Source organism: Falco rusticolus, chromosome 9 (genome assembly GCF_015220075.1).
Source record: "Falco rusticolus isolate bFalRus1 chromosome 9, bFalRus1.pri, whole genome shotgun sequence".
Classification (NCBI taxonomy): Eukaryota; Metazoa; Chordata; class Aves; order Falconiformes; family Falconidae; genus Falco; species Falco rusticolus.
The window spans coordinates 23325031-23342523 of NC_051195.1; the positions used below are offsets into that span (position 1 = coordinate 23325031).

At 52.2% G+C, this 17493-nt stretch overlaps 2 protein-coding genes across 7 annotated transcripts in view; one reads left to right on the forward strand and one right to left on the reverse strand.

The window, feature by feature from the left end:
* Nucleotides 1-145: 145 nt before the first annotated feature.
* On the reverse strand, nucleotides 146-13077 carry ZNF511 (zinc finger protein 511). The gene is made up of 10 exons (XM_037400079.1): nucleotides 12619-13077; nucleotides 12318-12391; nucleotides 11194-11395; nucleotides 10909-11033; nucleotides 9388-9573; nucleotides 5992-6063; nucleotides 1683-5256; nucleotides 1155-1233; nucleotides 990-1048; nucleotides 146-524 (listed from the first exon to the last, which is right to left on the reverse strand). Exons 1-6 carry the CDS (start codon nucleotides 13075-13077, stop codon nucleotides 5994-5996), a joined length of 1116 nt encoding a protein of 371 aa, XP_037255976.1. The 3' UTR covers nucleotides 146-524; nucleotides 990-1048; nucleotides 1155-1233; nucleotides 1683-5256; nucleotides 5992-5993.
* Nucleotides 12853-17493, forward strand: part of TUBGCP2 (tubulin gamma complex associated protein 2) — a 35273-nt gene continuing 30632 nt past the window's right edge. Inside the window, exons 1-4 of one of the 6 annotated variants that reach the window (XM_037400057.1) lie at nucleotides 12853-12885; nucleotides 14398-14568; nucleotides 16122-16250; nucleotides 16563-16739. In XM_037400057.1, coding sequence (XP_037255954.1) covers nucleotides 14419-14568; nucleotides 16122-16250; nucleotides 16563-16739 — 456 coding nt within the window. In that variant the 5' untranslated portion in view covers nucleotides 12853-12885; nucleotides 14398-14418. The other 5 variants (XM_037400059.1, XM_037400056.1, XM_037400058.1 and 2 more) reach the window with 5 other exon arrangements.

The window sequence follows — 17493 nt, forward strand, 5'->3', positions numbered from 1 at the left end:
GCGTGATGGGCTGAGCCCCCTGCCCCAAGGCATCATCCTCACCCTGCTTGGGATCTTGGGGCGAGCCCAAGGAGGGGGATCTCCCAGATGTGGGGGCCCTGCACTTAATGGTAGGTTTCTGGTAGTAATGAGGAGCCCACCAGAATGTGGAACAGGGAATGGGTTTATTGCGGGGGGGGGGGCTCAGGAGTGGGTAGTGAGGGATGAGTCGCTTTGGGAAGCTGCAGGGCCAGCTCCCACCCCTCATTTCACAACCTGGGGATGTTTCTGCTTAGCTATGGTGGATATAGTCACGGTCCTCCTCTGGGCCACTCTGCACCTCCAGGGACAGCATCCAGGGTGGCACGCGGACATCGGCCTCCATGGCATTGTCCTGAGGGTGGTAGAGGTGGTCACGGTCCTCCTCAGGTGCCGCCTGACCCTGTCGAGCCCAGACACTTCTGGAGATGACCTTTATACGTGGTTCCACCTCTTCAGAGATCTCACCCTCCTCCAGCAGCTCCACAGCTTGTATGCCTGGAATGCTGGAAGAGGGGAGCAAAATCAGCAAGGAAGGGTTTGCAGTGCATTAGAGTTACTATATATCCCCTTGCCCCAGGGGAATCCCACCCTATCAGGGTGCAGGGAACCTGGCCAGACACACACACCTGCCAGAGGCTGCAGTTAGGATCTCGGGGAGCAAACAGGCTAATTTAGCTGCTTATCCTGCACACGGGCTAGATGAGTTCAGGACATCGGCACTGTAGCACCCACAGATCCCTACCGCCACCATCAAAGGGAAACCAGCCAGGGTCTCAATGCTCTGAGATTTTGGGTGATTTGGGGCAAAGATGGGGCTGAGAGCCCCTTAATTTTGGGGGGCACAAAGCAACAAGGAAAATTTATTTCCCCCCTGGAACACTTTTATGTTTCGGGGTGTTGCTTTGTTGTTTTTTATAAGCCAGGGTATGGGCACCTGAAGGTGCAGGGAGCGCGTGACCACCTCTTACATTTCCTTGGCCAAATCCTGCTCCATGGCGAGGTCCTTCTGCCCTGTGTCACTCAGAGCCTGCAGGGAGAGAGGGGGATGCCAGGTGGGTGGCACAGATCACGCGTGGGTCTCCCCACTCACCACAGGGGACAGTGGGAGACTGAGGCGGAGGGTGGGGGCTCACCTGGGTGCCCCCAGATGCAGGCAGGAGGAGGGCAGCGCCCAGCAGGATGGTGATGCTGCAGAGCCGCATGGCCGTAGAGCTGGCAGAGAGATGGCAGAGGAGCCACATTGGCAGCAGCTGTGTTGGCTGGTTCCTGCCTGCACCCAAAGCGCCTGCCTCCACCCTGTGCTCATGGTATCTGCCTGCATGTCTTTATGCAGGGCACCTGCCTGCAGCCTGCACCCACAGCTCCTGCCTGCCTCTGCCAGCACCCACAGCACCTGTGTGCATCTGCCTGTGGCCAGAGTGCCCACCTGTGTCCTGCACTGGGTGGCTGCCTGCATCTGCCTGCGCTGAGCACCTGCCTGCACCTTGCACTTGCAGTGCCCAGCTGCACCCGCAGTCCCTGCCTGCACCCCGCACCCGCTGTCCCAGCCGCACCCGCAGTGCCTGTCCGCACCCGCAGTGCCTGCTCACAGGCTGTGTCCGGGCCCACAGCTCCCCCGTGACCCGCAGCGCCCAGCCCAGCCCAGCCCGGGCCCCCCGTACCGCTCCGTAGCTGCCCCTGCGGCCGCCCGGCGCTCGCCCCGCACTTTGCCCGCGGGCGGCTGCGGCCACCGCCGGCTCCGCCCGTCCCGCGCGGCACTGGGTGGGGCCGGCACGCGGCACTGGGTGGGGCCGGCGCCGCGCGGGGCAGCGGGTGACGCCGCCGGGCACGGGGGCACGCGCCCCCCTGCCCCGCGCACCGGAGCACGCGCGTCCCCGCGCACCCGGGTGTTCGCGCCCCCCGTGCCCCCGGGGACAGGCGTCCCCGCGCCCCGGCTCGGCCGTCCCGGTTTGGCGACGGAGCGAGCGGCCTCGTGCCAGCCCTGGCCGCGCGCCGGGACAGGCGGGGAGCAGAGCGGGGCCGCCAGAAGCCCCCTCGGAGCTGGCGCCGGGTCCGGCTGCGGCACAGAACGAGGCGCGTTGGCACAGCCGGGCCCGCGGGCGGGGCGTGCAGCGGCAGGACGTGGCCGGGGGCGTTGGAAGGGGCCTGCCAGGACCACCCAGCCTGGCCCCCAGCCGTGGGCAGGGGCGTCGCAGGGCGCAGCCGGGCCCTGGCCCATACGGCAGCACGGTCTGTTCCAACTCGTCGCAGCTGAAGAGCCGTATTTGCTCTCTGAAATCAAACTGCAACGGGGTGGTGGCCGCAGCGGCACGCCTGGGCCGAAGCCCTCTCCAAGGAATGGGTCTCCCCGAGGCCCCCGGGCGGGACAGGGGGGTGGTCCCGGCAAGGCAGGCAGGGGCTGAAGGCGCAGCAGTGCCCGCTGCGTGCGGGTGCAGGCACACATCTCCCACCGGGCTGCCAGGGCACTGGCGTTTGCTCGGCAGTGACGCAGCAAACGGATCGGCTTCAATAAACCTGGCAAAAGCAGAGGAGCGCCATCCAGCGCCATGGCTGCCCCTCGACCCCTCACCCCCCCGACACCCCACCCCCCCCCCCCGCCTGCTCCCCTGCCAACTTCGTGACTTCTTTGATGCCCCAGGCTGCTCAAGCCACCCCTGTGGCTTCCTGGCTGCTCAGTGATGCTACATCCTCTTCCTGAATCTGCAAGTTCTCCTGGTTGCACCACAAAGCTCGGTGCAGGTGCATAGCGTGCTTTTCTGTGCATTCACTGTGCTTGTATTGTGTGTCCCATGTTTGCACACATCCATGTGTGTGCATGTGGCATGCGCAGGTATATGTCATAGATGTGTCATGTTCATGTGCATCTTGGGCCATGGATGTGCTTGGCTGCAAATGCATGTGCATGCTGCGTGTGTGCATCTGCTGTGCACATGTGTACATGCACATGGGTCATGCCAGGGGGTATGTGCATGTGTGCTGCTCGAGTCCTGTTCCACGCGTGCCTTTGCTCGCACGCGGTGGTTTGCCAGCGTGTCCATCTGTGTATGTCCAACCAGCATGTGTCGTCCTGACGGCCTCTGCTGGGTAACTGCCTGCTCCTGCCCGCACAGAAAGCAGGGGGCTGGAAAATTTTACTTACAACAAACCCCACAAGGGAAAAAAAAAACCAAAGGGAAATCCAAGTTTCGGCTTGAAATAAGGATTTTTTGAAAGCCACTGGCCAGGTGGGAAACACTTGCCCATAGACTCTGGGAAAAAGTTGGTAACGCAGAAGAGAGCTAGCCATGAGCCTTGAGGGTGTAACTGCAATTTTTATTTTGTTTTTAATAGCAAGGGCAGCCACTCCAGACACACGGAGTCTGGAAAAAAAGAAGGAAGGAATTTCCTGGCAGGAACTTTGGACACAAAACACGTAAAGGAGAGCAGATCCGGGCTGCTGCTGTGTGATCTTTGTACCATCACAGGCCAAAGCCTGCAGGCATCTCCAGGGCATGGTGCCGGCCTCAAATTTCCAGTGGGGGGAAAAAAAGGCCAGTGAGGGGCTTCCAGTGTTCAAAAGTGATTTTTGATCATTGCTGGTCCCTGCTGAGAGAAGCCACTGGCAGGCATGGGGCAGGAGAACCAGGGCGGCAGCTACAAAGGTGGTGACACAGCCTGGTCTTCCTTGGTCCCATGGCCAGTCTGTGTGGGACCAGCAGCCTGCTGGGGCGGGGGCTGTGCACAGAGAGGTGTGGAGGTGCGGGGGGCATGTGCTCGGAGAGGCGTGGAGGTGCGGTGTATGAGGTGTGCGTGCCTGGGTGCCTGTGGGGTGCAAGGTGTGTGTGTGGTGGTGGGGAGAGGCCGCAGTGTGTGCAGGGGGCGTGCCTGCTGGGAGGTGTGCGTGCGTACAGGGGTGTCTGCATGTGTCCGTGGGGGTGCCTGTGGGCGGTGTGCGCGCACAGGACTGTGGTTACTGGCGTGTGTGTACAGGTCTGCACAGGAGTATGGGTATGGGGCAGGGCGTGTGTGTGCGCATGCACAGGGCATGGGTACATGGGTGGCTCTGCGCTCTAGCTGACTGCTCCCCTCTCTCCCCACCTAGGCCTCCCTCTTGTCCTCCCTCCTTCCATCCCTCCCTCATCCCTCCTTCCTTCCCTCCCTCCAAGCCTGCTCCTGCCCCTCTGGCCTGGCAGCAGACACTACCCCACCCCGTGCCCTGCTCTGCCAGCCAGTCTCTCCTGGGGCTGCCTGCTCTCCTCCCAAAGTGATCCGGGTTTTCCTGCTGGAGACAGCTCTCTCCACAGGCTGAGGAGCAAGTATTAAGGCCAGACAAGCTGGCCGAGTTTTAAACAGAGCAAAGCATTTTAAACTCCCAGGGAAATCTCCTCCATCTCTGTAAGCACCATTCCCTGCTCCTATTCACAAGAATTTTTCAAAGTCCTTTTTATCCCTTGTTCTTCCCAGAGAGGGGGAAGGGAAAAAAAGCAATTATAGATCCTAAGCTTCTTGAATAAATGTTGTTCCATCAACCTCTTTTTTCTCCTTTATGGTGGACAATTTTATAAGCGTTATGATTCAATAGGACCCAAAGACCTGGTGGCAGCATGCTGAGCCTGGCTCTGTGTTTCCCATCAATCTTTACTCCTGGCAGGATGAGATTAAAAAGGAAGGGAAAGATGAATCTCCATCTCAACTCGATTTTGGGGGTATTTGGAGTAACGAGAAATTCATTCTTCACATCTGACTCTGCCTGGGCTTCAGAGCAGCACTGAAATTCTCGATGAAGCGATTATGTAAAAATTCCTTTATTTATTCACCTAGTTGGAAGTCACTTTAACTCCCTGTGGAAATCAGCTGCATGGCACCAGCATGCTTTTCCTGGCCCAGGAAAACCTTTTGCATGAGTTTCAGAATAAGCACAGGGGAATGGAACAAGACTTCAGTGAGAAGGAAAGGGTCAGAATTAAGGACATTGGTTTTCCGTTTTCTTTTCTCTTTTTGTCAGCGGTTCCAGCTTCCACACAGTCAGCAGATTTTGTCTTGGAGTTTCTTGAATGTTTTTTCCCCAAAAAGACAAAAAAAAAAAAAATAATCCTGCATAGTCTCAGCTCCAGCAGCTGATTTGCTCTCACCTCCACAGTGCAGTGCTCCACTGCAGTCTGAGACTCTTTCTGTCAGTTACTAATGTGGAGTTCAATCTGCCCCACGTCTGTGGGCTATCCCAAGGGCTGTCCTTGCAGCGAGCTTTTAAAAACTCTGTAAGAAAATGAATGAAGGAAATTAAAGAATTAATTATTGTAATGTACACCGCTCTTCCTCTGAATTTTATTTTGATTCTCCCTTGTGCAAACAGGGCTGGCAAGGAAGCATGACACCCTGCCACCAGTCCAGCTGAGGAGGCTGGGGGGATGCAGGGCTTCCTGCAGGAAGAGGGAAGACAGTATTATTTTGCTTGGTGTTATCCCTGCTGCATTTTTGGCAGTGAACCCTTGCAAGTTTTTCACAAAGCCTGTGCAATGTCTGCAGCTGCCTCGAGTTTCAGAACAGCATTTAACATTTGCAAGATCAGGCAAGATGTGACCATCTATCTAGAAAGCCACTGCTGCCCGGAGTGGTCCTGGCACTGATGAGATACAAACCCTCACAGCACAAAGGCAGATAAATTTATTTGTAGTTTGATTTCAGAGGGGATCAGAAAAGATAACGTTGTGTCTCAGGAAGAAGAAATATAAGTATGAGTTGTCTCTGAAATGCTGCTAAAGGGAGGTGGTACAGAGACACAAAGGCCTGCAGCAAAGCACCTCCCATGGTACTGATGTATCCAAACTGCTGCTGCACAAGTCCCTGTTTTCCCCCTTCTGCTTTCCCTGTATGGAGCGGGACCCTCGCACACAACTGCAAATACCCCTGCTTGACCATGGTGCCATCACTAACATTTGCAGGCAGCAGTGGCTGGCACCTTCTCATCTTGCACTAATCTGGTGCACTGACCTTCAGACTTTCTTCCTTGGTCCTTTAAATCCTCGGGTAGCACCTTGTCCAAAGCAAATTGTGGATGGGATCCTGGAAAGGGAGACAGCTTTAATACATGTTAACAGGCCACCTCTTGCAGCCCACAGAATATATGTCTTGTGTAGCATTTCAGGCTCCCACAGTAGGAAGAACAAAGTATCAGAGGAGCAGGACATCTAAACCACCAAAGTGTAATTAAAAAAATCAGTGAAATACTGGTCTGTTTTCCTGTTTATTCTGCACATTTCACTTATGTTCTGGAGGCCTCTCCTCTCTTTACAGCCAGGTGTAAGGTATTATAAAATGTAGTAAGCCATCAGCTATGTTCTAGGGAAGAACACAGGGGGAGTTCCAGGGAGAGTCAGTCAACCCCACGCATCATGACCAGCTTTGCTAAGAAGAAAAGAAAGGTGGTTGTCAAGAAGACGTAGATGAAACATTCTACAAGCAGAGGGAAGAAGTCTCATGATCACTGGCCCTTGTTCTTGTGGGGGATTTAAACCTACCAGATGTCTGCTGGAAATACAACACAGCGGAGAGGAAACAGCCTAGGAGGTTCCTGGAGCGTGTGGAAGATAACTTCCTGACACAGCTGGGCAGTGAGCCGGCAGGGGAGATGCCCCACTGGACCTGCTGTTAACAGACGGGGAAGGACTGGTGGGTGGTGCAGTGGTCAGAGGACATCTTGGGCATAGCGATCACGAGATTACAAGAGTTTTCAGCTCTCAGAGAAGTAAGGAGGGGGATCTGCAGAACCGCTACCTTGGCCTTCCAGAGGGCCAGCTTTGGCCTGCTTAAGAGCCTGGTTGACAGAGTTCCTTGGGAGATAGTTCTGAAGGGCCAAGGGGCCCAGGCAGGCTGGACATTCTTCAAGAGGGAAGTCTTAAAGGCACAGGAGCAGGCTGTCCCCATGTGCCCAAAGACACTGCCGGCTGGCCTGGCTGGACAGGGCTTTGGCTGGAACTCAGGGAGAAAGGAGAGTCTGCCACCTTTGGAGGAAGGGGCAGGCCCCTCTGGAGGACTCTAAGGATGTTGTGAGGTTATGCAGGGCGCAGATCAGAGAGGCGAAAGCCCAGCTAGAGCTCAGGCCGGCTGCTTTGGATGCAGCAGGGAACACTGCCACAAAAGACGAGGAAAAGGCTGAGGTACTTCACGCTTTCTGTGCCTCAGTCCTCAATAGTAAGACCAGCTTCCCTCTGGGAACTCAGCCTCCTGAGCTGGAAGATGGGGATGAGGAGGAGCACAATGAAGTCCCCACAGTCCAGGAGGAAACGGTCAGTGACCTGCTGCTCCACTTAAATGGGCACAAGTGTAGGGGGCCAGACGGGATCTGCCCGAGGACACTGAGGGAGCTGGCAGAGGAGCTCACCAAGCCGCTCTCCATCATTTATCAACAGTCCTGGCTAACTGGGGAGGTCCCAGAAGACTGGACATCAGCCAGTCTTGTGATATCCACCTACAAGAAGGGCAGGAAGGAGGATCTGGGGAACTACAGGCCTGTCAGCCTGACCTCAGTGCTAGGGAAGGCTATAGAGCAGCTCATCCTGAGCACCATCACACAGCATGTGCAGGACAACTGAGGGATCAGGCCCAGCCAGGATGGGTTTGTGAAAGGCAGGTCCTACTTGACGAACTTGATCTTCTTCTACAACAAGATGACCTGCCTAGCGGATGAGGGAAAGGCTGTGGATGTTGTCTACCTGGACCTTAGTAAAACCTTTCACACCATTTCCCACAGCATTCTCCTGGAGAAACTGGCTGCTCATGGCTTGGACAGGTGTGCTCTGTGCTGGGTAAAAAGCTGGCTGGACAGCTGAGCTCAAAGAGTGGTAGTAGATGGAGTTACACCCAGGAGCTACCTCAAAGGAGGCTGTAGGCAGGTGGGGGTCAATCTTTTCTCCCAGGTAACAAGCAACAGACAGGAAGAAATGGCCTCAAGTTACCCCCAGGGAGGTTTAGATTGGATATTAGGAAAAACTTATTCACTGAAAGGGTGATGAAGCATTGGAACAGGCTGCCCAGGGAAGTGGTAGACTCACCATCCTTGAAGGTGTTAAAAATATACGTGGTGCTTAGAGACATGGTTTAGTGCTGGACTTGGCAGTCCTGGGTTAACAGGTTGCACTTGACGATCTCAAAGGCCTTTTCCAATCTATAAATGATTCTATGGACAGTTGCAGTGGGGTTTTTTTGTGGAAGTACATGATTGTGAAGAGCAGGAGAGCAGAAGCAGCTGTAAAAGCATGGCCTCTCAGCAGCAAATTCTCCTTTTGACCTGCAGCATCACATTGAATTCAAGGAACGGTTTCTTCCTGTTTTATAAGCTGTTATGCTGGACAAAGCAGTGAAATTTAAAATGTCACCATGGCAGCTGCTTAGGGACAGGATTTTGTTAGGCAAACCATGACATGCAGAAGCAGATCCAACTGTCTGTAGTGTGTTGTAGATGCTTTCAGACTCCGCAACTCCTTACAAAGCCCTGAAACAGCAACGTTTACCTCATTTTACAGAGGCTGAGCTAATGCCAGTGAAAATGAGAGGGAGCTCAGGACAGACGTGGGTTTCCCTTGCACGGCACTCCAGCACAGTCCTGGGCTTAACGTGCTGCTTCCAGACTGCCAGCGTGTCACAGATGTGGCAAACACAAACCACAAGAATCCCTTTGCTAACTGGAATAGTTCAGGCAAAACCGTATTAACCTTTATGCTGTGAGATGATTAAAATGATGAAGAAAATGACACTGATCCAGGTGCTGGGAAGAGGATGGGACCTTTTGACAGCTACCTTGTATCTCATACAGGTTTTACAGCACATAACAAGGGGGATTTCAAAAGTCAAGGCAGCATCAGGCAATGTAAAGATTTTATGTAAAAAAAACCCCACTAAAATCACAATAAAACAGCAATGCTGCTCTGGCCTTGCTAAACCTAAGATTCAGAGTAGGATGTTCACCTTTGTTTGTGCATTGTTCTGTGACTGCACGTCAGCACAGACAGCTACAATAAAAGGCACCAGCTCAGCCCTGAGGCAGCTAGGAAGGGAAAGTGTTACAAAGCAGGAACAAAACTTGTTTAGGTATTTTAGGAGAGTTACTATCTTCAGATACACATCATTCTGCAGTACCCTGGGAGGAAATCATGGGTGGGCAGACTAACAGAGGCTTACTGACACAGCTTTCATGGAATAGGCACACTCTGTCCTTGTTTATGCTTTTCTCTTTGAAAAATGGCTTTTAAAACATACATGGAAATCCTACCTCTTTTATCTCCAACGCAGAAATACCGAGCCATCCTGCACTAGGCACTGCAAAATGCAGTTAAGATGATACAGTCCCAGCCCCAGAAATTTTTGCCTGTGCAAGACAACAGTACAGACCTGGATTTATACAGTCGTTTCTCTGGCACCGAGGGTCCAGGGCTGGCTGCAGGCTGAGGGATCTCCATGTTCTCACTGGGCCCTGTTTCCATGGGGTCCACTTGGAACTGTTCCGACGTCTCCATGCTCACATCTACTGGCACGCGGGCACCCTGCTTCGTGGGAGAGCTCACATGCTTGGGGCCACTGTAGAGACAAAATTGTACATCCTTTCTCAGTACCTGCCACGTAAGCCCAGAGCAAAGGAAACTGAAGTTATTTTATGATGAAACAGGTCAAGTCCCAGCTTGGGTGAGTTACTGCACGGAGGCACAGTTTGGCTGTGCAAACCACCAGGAGCAGCCAAAAAGGCTGCTTGAGAGCTGCATGATAGGCTTGTATGAGTTTCTACTTAAGTATTCAGGGTTGCTGCATTTGTCCCCAGATTCTTTTCTTCAGTCCATAAAGCGTGACTCATTCAATGGTCTCGATTCCCTGAGAGGACTGTCCTTTACTGTACCATACTGCTGATGTCATGCTGCAGCCAAAGGTGACCACTAGCTTTTCATCCCTGGTTAAGGAGTAGGCAGCGTTTGCAGCCAGCAGTTTCTTTCTTCTCTAAATGTCAAGCCACTTTTACTAAAGGGCAGTTGGGCCTGCTTGTAAAGTCTTTGAGCAGCTCTTCCCTTTTCAGTTTGCTGCACCCTAAAGTGTTCGGACCAGAACACACTTCATTTTTTGTTGCCACACTTGCCCCCAGAATGTCAGGCTGTGACATGATGGCAGTAACCGACAGCCTCCCGCATCCCCTCACTGCTTCTGTAATCAGCTGTATCCATGTTCAGAGCTGCATTACATCACTTCTAACTATTAACACACAGAAAGGAAAGGAGCTCTGAAGGTCTCTAGTTCAACCCTCTGAGCAGAGGGTTGCACTAGATGGTTCAACAGGGTTCACACCAGGCTGGCTACCCAAGCAAGCTCTGAAAGACTCCACAGACCCAGTCCCTATCTCTTTGGGCACCCATCCCAGGGACACACCACCCTGCCAGGCAAGAAATCTTCTCTCCATCCCATCACCCAGGTTTCTCATGAAAGTGTTAAACATCAGTCCTTGTATTAATCCCTGTGGTGAAAGCAGTGCTTGAAATGAATGGCCAGCTGAGAAAGCTGATCACCAAACTTACAAAGCCTCCCTCTGCTCTACTTGTGCTTTTGGGGAACAGGAATATTGCAAAGGGTTGGAGAGAAAAGCAGGAAACAATACAGCAAGATGCTGGGCTTTACATTTCCACTTGGAGGGAGCAGAGCCTGGAGCCACATGGAGAGAGAAATAAGACGTGCTTCAACATTAGGATAAAGTAAAATATTGCCACAGAAATACTTGCAAGTTTACCTGTTCTCACAAGCAGCAGAAAACATCATTTCTGAGCCTCTTAGGATATAAACTTGCTTAATCTGGAAAGAAAGTGTGACAGCAGAGAAGCACATCATCGCCTCTACAGGGGAAAACCAGCTGAGCTATTGCAGTTCTGCAGTTACCTTTTCACTTTCTTTGGTCTATCAAACCGAAAGTCAGCAGGATAAAGGTGAACAGTGACCAAGTGATCCTTTCTGTCCTTGCTGCTCTTGAACTTCTCTGCACAGCCTTCTACCAAACACTTGTACTGAAAGGCACGGGAGAAAAAAACCAAAAAGGCATAACTGGAAAAGGCAAGAGAGGTCAGCTGGGGACATGGGCGCCCTCCCCAAACTGTCAATCTCTAAGGGTGCACACCCATGCCATGCACACCAGCCATGAGCGAAGGGCTAGGCATGGCGACTCACCATGTTTTGCTTCTCAGCCATTATCTGGAAAAGTGAGTCATGCCACTCTAAGATGTGAATATCCAAGAGATGTCCAGATGGAAAGGAACGCTTGCAGAACGAGCAGACGTTCCTGTGCAGCGTGTTGTAGTGGTGCTCGTAGCCTTCCACTGTATCAAAGACCTGGCAGCATCCAGAGATGTGACAACTGAATTCAGACACCCTGTGGGAAAATCAGGACATCCACATCTCAAATTAAATTAGAGCCTTCTTTTACACTGCATATATCCCTCTAGATGACTTTATTTACTTGTGGCATTTTTGGTGAATAATACTCAAATGCAAGGTGCAACGGAATGAAGATTACAACGGTGCTGGCATTTTGCCAGTATGGTTTGAGCATCATATATATTATTGTCCTGTTACGTGGTGCTTTGATTAAGAATGAACAAGCAGCAATGCAAGAAATAAGCTGTTTCACCTTAAGTCCACCTTGCAGCTGTGGATTTAAAACTTTGTGCCAATGCTATTTAACAGGCATGTAGGATAAACTCACACAATCCTTAAAGTATTTCCTCAGTTTTATATACAAGAGCTGATTTTAAAGCAAGACAGAGGTTCTCTCCCAGGCTTAGCTTTCCCAATTGGGGCTGTCTGTACCACACAGCTCTCTCACTATTCAGACTGGGTAAATAATAACATGCCACATAAATCCTCTTGTTTAGCTACAATCCCAATTTTCAGATATATTATAGATGCCTTCTGTGTTTATGGGGAACTCTCGGTGAAATGACACCATATCCAGCAAGCACAAGAAGGCAGTATTCAAACAGCCAGCTGACTGCAGCACGTAATACCGACTTCTGACCTTTTCAGCAAGACACTGCAGTTTGCAAACTGTATCACCTCATTGCAACGCATCCACCCCTTCTCCCTTTTAGCTTATTTCACATCCATGGCCTCTAAAGCCCGCAGGCAAGTGGAAGAGCACCCAGCCCAGCCCTGCACCCGTACAAGGCGAGCAGGCAGGGCTCACACCCACAGCGCCAGGCCACCCAGGTCACACGCCGCGGGACACCCGAACCAGGAGGCGCACCGCCGGTCAGGGCGATGCCAGGGCGGCGGGCGGGCCCGGCCTCACTTACTTGGGTCTCTCCGCCACCTCCGCCAGGCTGGTGAGGACACCCTGGAGGTAGAGGTGCCTGTGCACGTCCCCATCCTAGGAGAGGAGAGCGAGGCGGTGGGCAGGCCGGCCCCTTCGCAGGGCAGACCCCGCCCGGGCAGGGCAGACCCCGCCGCCCGGCGGAGGCAGGCCGCCGCGGAGAGGCCTGCGGGCACTCTGAGGGAGCGCGGCCGCCGCTCCCCGTACAGGCCGGGCCCAGGGGCCGGCCCGAGGGGCTCGCCCGGCGCGGGGAGGCCCCGGGCCCGCCGGCGGCGGCCGCTCACCTCGAGGACCGGGTGGTGCGCGCCGAGGCGCAGGCGGCGGGGGGCGAAGGCGAAGGGCGGGGCCGGCGGGGCCGGCGGGGCGCGGGGCGGGGGCGGCGCGGGGGGCGGGGGCGGCCCCTCCCGCAGGCGGCGGCGCAGCCCGGCCGGCAGCCGCAGCATGGCGCCGGGCGCGGGGGGCGGGGCGCGCGGCCGGGCGGCAGCCGCGGGGGAGCGCGCACGCGCGGGTCGCGCTTCCGGTCGCCGGCGGCGGCACTTCCGGGCGGGCAGGTAGGGCCGGCGCTGAGGCGCTGCCAGGGGCCGCCGCGGCCGTCGCGGGCCCCCCGGGCGGGCCGAGGTGGGAAGCGGCTGGGAAGCCGAGGGACCCGCCGCGTCACCCGGCTCTTGGGAAGCTCTCGCATCCCGTGATAGGGGTGAGGAGTCGGTGGGCGGGGGGCTGTGGTGACCGCTCGTAGGGAGCATGCTAGGCTGGAGAAGGGGGCTCACAGAAGCCTTCGGGAATTGGAAAGGATGCGAACGCGAGGTCGCTGGGGACGCGGTGACCCGGACGGCAGCAGAGGCTGGGTGCCGGCTGGCTGGGGCGCAGCTGTGTAGTGGGGGCCGTGGAGGCCCAGGGCAGCAGGGTGGATGCGACCGGCGCTGCGGCCTGGTGCCAGCAAAGCCCGGTTCTCACCCGTGTTGGCAGGGACGTCGCCGGCAGGTAAAGCAAAGTGAACACCTCGTTTGTGACACCACATCCAAACCGCTTGGCCCAGTCCAGGGGCTCCCTTATGAGAGAGTTATAAACAAACCGGGAGGCCCTGGCAAGGGTGGGTGGAGGCCAGGGCGTGTGAGGAGAGGCTGTGGGAGCTGGGCTTGCTCTGCCAGAGATGAGGGGGTGAAGGGGGACCCAACGGCATCTCCTTCTGCCCGAACGGGTCCCAGAGCTGCTGGGGCCAGACTCTGCTAGGACAGGCACAGCGAGAGCCGCAGAGGTGCTGGCACAAGCTGCAGCATGGGAAATCCCAGTTGGATATTGGGATAAGATGTTTCCGCATGAGGATTGGGGCCCCAAGAAGTGGGGAAATCAGGATTTTTAAAGATATTTAAGCTTGAACTGGACAAGGCTGTGCACAGGCTGCTTTGATTTGATTTACTTTTGGATGGAGAGCTGGACTGAGACAGCTGTTCCAGCCTAAATGATTCAATGATTTTGGCAAACTAGAAGTGTGTCTGTATGCTTGGTACTCTGCATCTGTACAGGGTGTCACAGTGAACTCTGTATTTGCATGAAGCCTCAGTCAGTCTCTTCTGTGGCCCTCATTTGAGTAACTTAGCAGAATTTGGTTCTTGTCTGTTAATAAAATGGGCAATAGAAGATAAAAGACCCCTAAACCTGGAAGAACTGCTTTTGAATAACTTCAGAAGCAGCAGCAGCAGCATGGGCCGGCTGCTGGAGCCAGCAATTTTGGCTGTCTGCAGTCTGTCAGTAGGTGAACCAGCACTTCTTACGATGACTCAGTAACTTGTCCACCACCAGTGTGATTTTGAGATTGAAATGAGCTCTGCTGGCTCACCTACGTTAAGGTGGGGTTTGTACCAGTATAGTTAAATCAGGCATGATAATGAGTACCTCTGTTTTGCTGGCTTCCTCCCCTTACCTGTATTACTTTCTTCCAGTCAAATATTTTAGCATACTCTGAAGGCTTATAATGTGGTCAGGAAGTGTTGTTTGTGTGGGTATATTTCAATTTGCAGCAGTAAAATAATAACTTGCCACCTTTGTTTCTGTATCCTGTGGAGCTTGTAGCCTCAGGTGGGAGTATGAGCGAGTTCCGCATTCACCACGATGTCAATGAGCTGCTCAGCCTACTGCACGTTCATGGTGGTGAAGGAGCTGAAGTCTACATCGATCTTCTGCAGAAGAATCGAACGCCGTATGTTACCACAACCGTGTCTGCGCACAGCGCGAAGGTAAGTGTTGATGTACTGTACTTGCAGCTAAAATGTGTTTTCAGACCTTATAGGGGGAGCTGGCAGGACTCCTGAGGCGGCATGCTTCCTTTGCAGTCGTTGATAGAGGTTCCTTCAACTCTGAGAGTACAGTCCTCCCTGAGGAGTAGTTAAAGATAAATATACCTCGGTGTGATTTCTCTTGGCTAGTGATGTGAACTAACTTTTCCTTAGTCTACTTTACTGTGAGATAACTTTTGTGGATGTGGAGCTGGACACGTGTTGGGAGAGGTAATGGCTGTCACAAGTTTTTCTGTGAAAATGGTGAAATCATGTTGGCATTGGTGAAAGGGGGAAATCTGATCTGGAATCTCAATTTTGGGCATGAAGTAGAAAGATTATTATCAGGAAAAAGGTAAAATCCTTGCATCTTGGAGACATTGGTAGAAGACCGTAAGAAGGATTGTTAGAACTGGGGTGGGGGGAAAGTTCAAAGAAAGCTTATTTTGTGCCTGCAATGCTGGTTTCAAATTTTGATTAGAGGGGTTGTCCTCTGGAAGAATAAAACAAATGAAAAATAGTTACTGTGTAAAATGCAATTATATGAACAATACCTGACACTTTTTCTGACTATCATCCAAGTATTAGGGATTAAAGTTTGACACTCTCGTGACCAGACATACTTCTGTGGCCATAATACTGCTTTTCATTGTTGTTTTTAAAAGCAATCTGTCAGTCAAGCTGTAAGTGCTAGAAATTTGGTAACTGTCTGAAAGTTCAGATTTTTGTAGCCTGAACTGCATGTTTTCTCTGATTGCAGTCTTATGCATCATTTACACTGACAGCTACAGTTCATAGTCTTGTAGAAATATTTAAGTAGGAGGCACAGCTGGGGACGTGCAGTTCAACCCCTTGTTCACGGCAGGGCTCACATCACAGCTACAGCAGACTGCTTAGCTGTGTTTTGAAAATCTCTGGGAGATTCCTCCATCTCTGGCTATGTCCCAGGGTCACTGCAGTCTCTGGCAAGGACTGTTTCCCTAGGGCCAGCTGGGATTTTCTGTTTAGCAGTTTGTGGCAGTGCCTGTGATGTTTTTGCTGTGCCCCTCAGAGCAGGATCCGTAACACCTCTGGGCAATGGGCAGTACGTCCCACCATCTCGATGGCCCTGTGCTGGACTCAGCCCAGTATGTTAATGTCTTCCTTGCCAGTGAGGCCTCCAGAGTGGATCCAGTATCCAGACATGGCTTCATCAATGCCAAATCCCTTAATAAACCTGCTGATACAAAATTGCATTCCTTCAGACTGAGCACATGCAAAGCGAGCCCTGCTATAGATCTCGTGCTTACCTTCATCTTTTCTTTCCTGCAGTCCCTTTTCCATCACCTGAAGTGCCAGGACGCTCACTCTCCTCCAGTGCAATGCTGGCCCATGCTGCAGCATTCAGTCCAAAACCCATTCCCTGAAGTCCTTTGTCAGCAGCCACAGCCTGCACCTTGTCTCCGTCCTTGCACAATGCTCTTCCTTTCTTGAGTGCTGTGATGGTAACTTAATATTGATATGGTGTTTTGCAGGTAAAAATAGCAGAGTTTTCTCGAACTCCTGAAGACTTTTTGAAGAAGTATGATGAGCTGAAGTCTAAAAATACAAGACACCTAGATTCTTTAGTTTATCTACTGTCAAAACTCACAGAAGACAAAGAGGTTTGTTTCTTCTTTAGAACTGGATGTGTTGAAAGTAGCAACAATGCAATGATTTTAAGTACAGCGTGCATTTTGATGATAATGTTCAGCAAAATGCATGGAAATCAACAGATAACTAGTTCTAGCATTTACTGAATTATTAAAGCACTACTGAGAATTACTCCTCTTGATATAAACCACTAAGACATGGAAAACTGGGACATAAAGACCTGTGCTCTCATTCAGTGCAACAGCCTTACGGTCACGTGTTTTTTGCTTTAGTGTGTCCTGACCAGTGTTCACACAATCTTTTTTTTGTATATGTATGTACAGACACTCCAGTATTTGCAACAAAATGCCAAAGAAAGGGCAGAACTTGCAGCAAATGCAGCAACCAGTGGCAGCACAAATTTTTCCATTCCTTCATCTACTTCCAAGATCTCTCTACAGGAGCTCGAGGAACTACGCAAGCAGCTGGGCAGTGTCACAGCCAACTCCAGTGTACAGCAGGTACTGTCTCTTCCTAAGCTTTGGGCATAAAATCTTTCTCTTTCTGCTCATGTCTTTAGCTGTGGTCTTTTATCATTTAGAGGAATTCTAAATGTTTCTTTCTGTGCAGATAATCTAAATTATCTCTCAAAATTTATTAGTTAGATCACATTACGTTTTTGTGCTGTTCTTAATAAAAGTGGCCTTTTTCTATTAAAGTCAGTTAAGGTAAATAAAGTTTAGGCCATGACAGTTCTAACTGGCAGGGGTTAATGTAGTGTCATTTTCCCATTTCAAATGACTGCTTTAAGCTGTGCTGACGTTTTCTTTTCTGCCCGTGGCAGTGCTTGCTCAGGAACTCAACAGCCATTGTGGCATGTCCTCATCCTTGCTAGGAGTTTTGCTCTCTCAGATGATATGGGTGCAATTCCCCATATAATCGTTCCCCAAGTGGACGCAGCTATTCCCTCCACTTAGCTATTTGAGCTCCTGAAATAAATGCTGCAAAGTGATAGCAAAGACAAAAAGAGGAAAAAAACCTGCTGTAGAAGTAAACTGTGTCATTGCACAGGCTTGGAAAACAGTTAAGCAAGTGTTTCGTTATCAGTAGGCTGAGAGGTAGAAAGTGCAGAAGGGCAATTATTAGTTATAATCCCAATTTTTATTTCCTGTAATCATTTGTAGAAATAACTGTGCTGTGATGAGTTGACGTTGGCTAGCTCTCTATAAATCCCCTTGCTCAACAGGACGGGGGGAGAAAAATAGGACGGAAAGC

What these genes read in the sequence shown, in the direction of transcription:
- ZNF511 (XM_037400079.1), bottom strand. Translation starts at nt 13,077, where the DNA reads ATGCTCCCTACGAGCGGTCACCACAGCCCCCCGCCCACCGACTCCTCA. An exon ending in CGCACCACCCGGTCCTCGAG is followed by an intron (nt 12,392 to 12,618) that starts GTGAGCGGCCGC and finishes CTCCTCTCCTAG; the next exon opens with GATGGGGACGTGCACAGGCA. An exon ending in AGACCAAAGAAAGTGAAAAG is followed by an intron (nt 9,574 to 10,908) that starts GTAACTGCAGAA and finishes TTGTCTCTACAG; the next exon opens with TGGCCCCAAGCATGTGAGCT.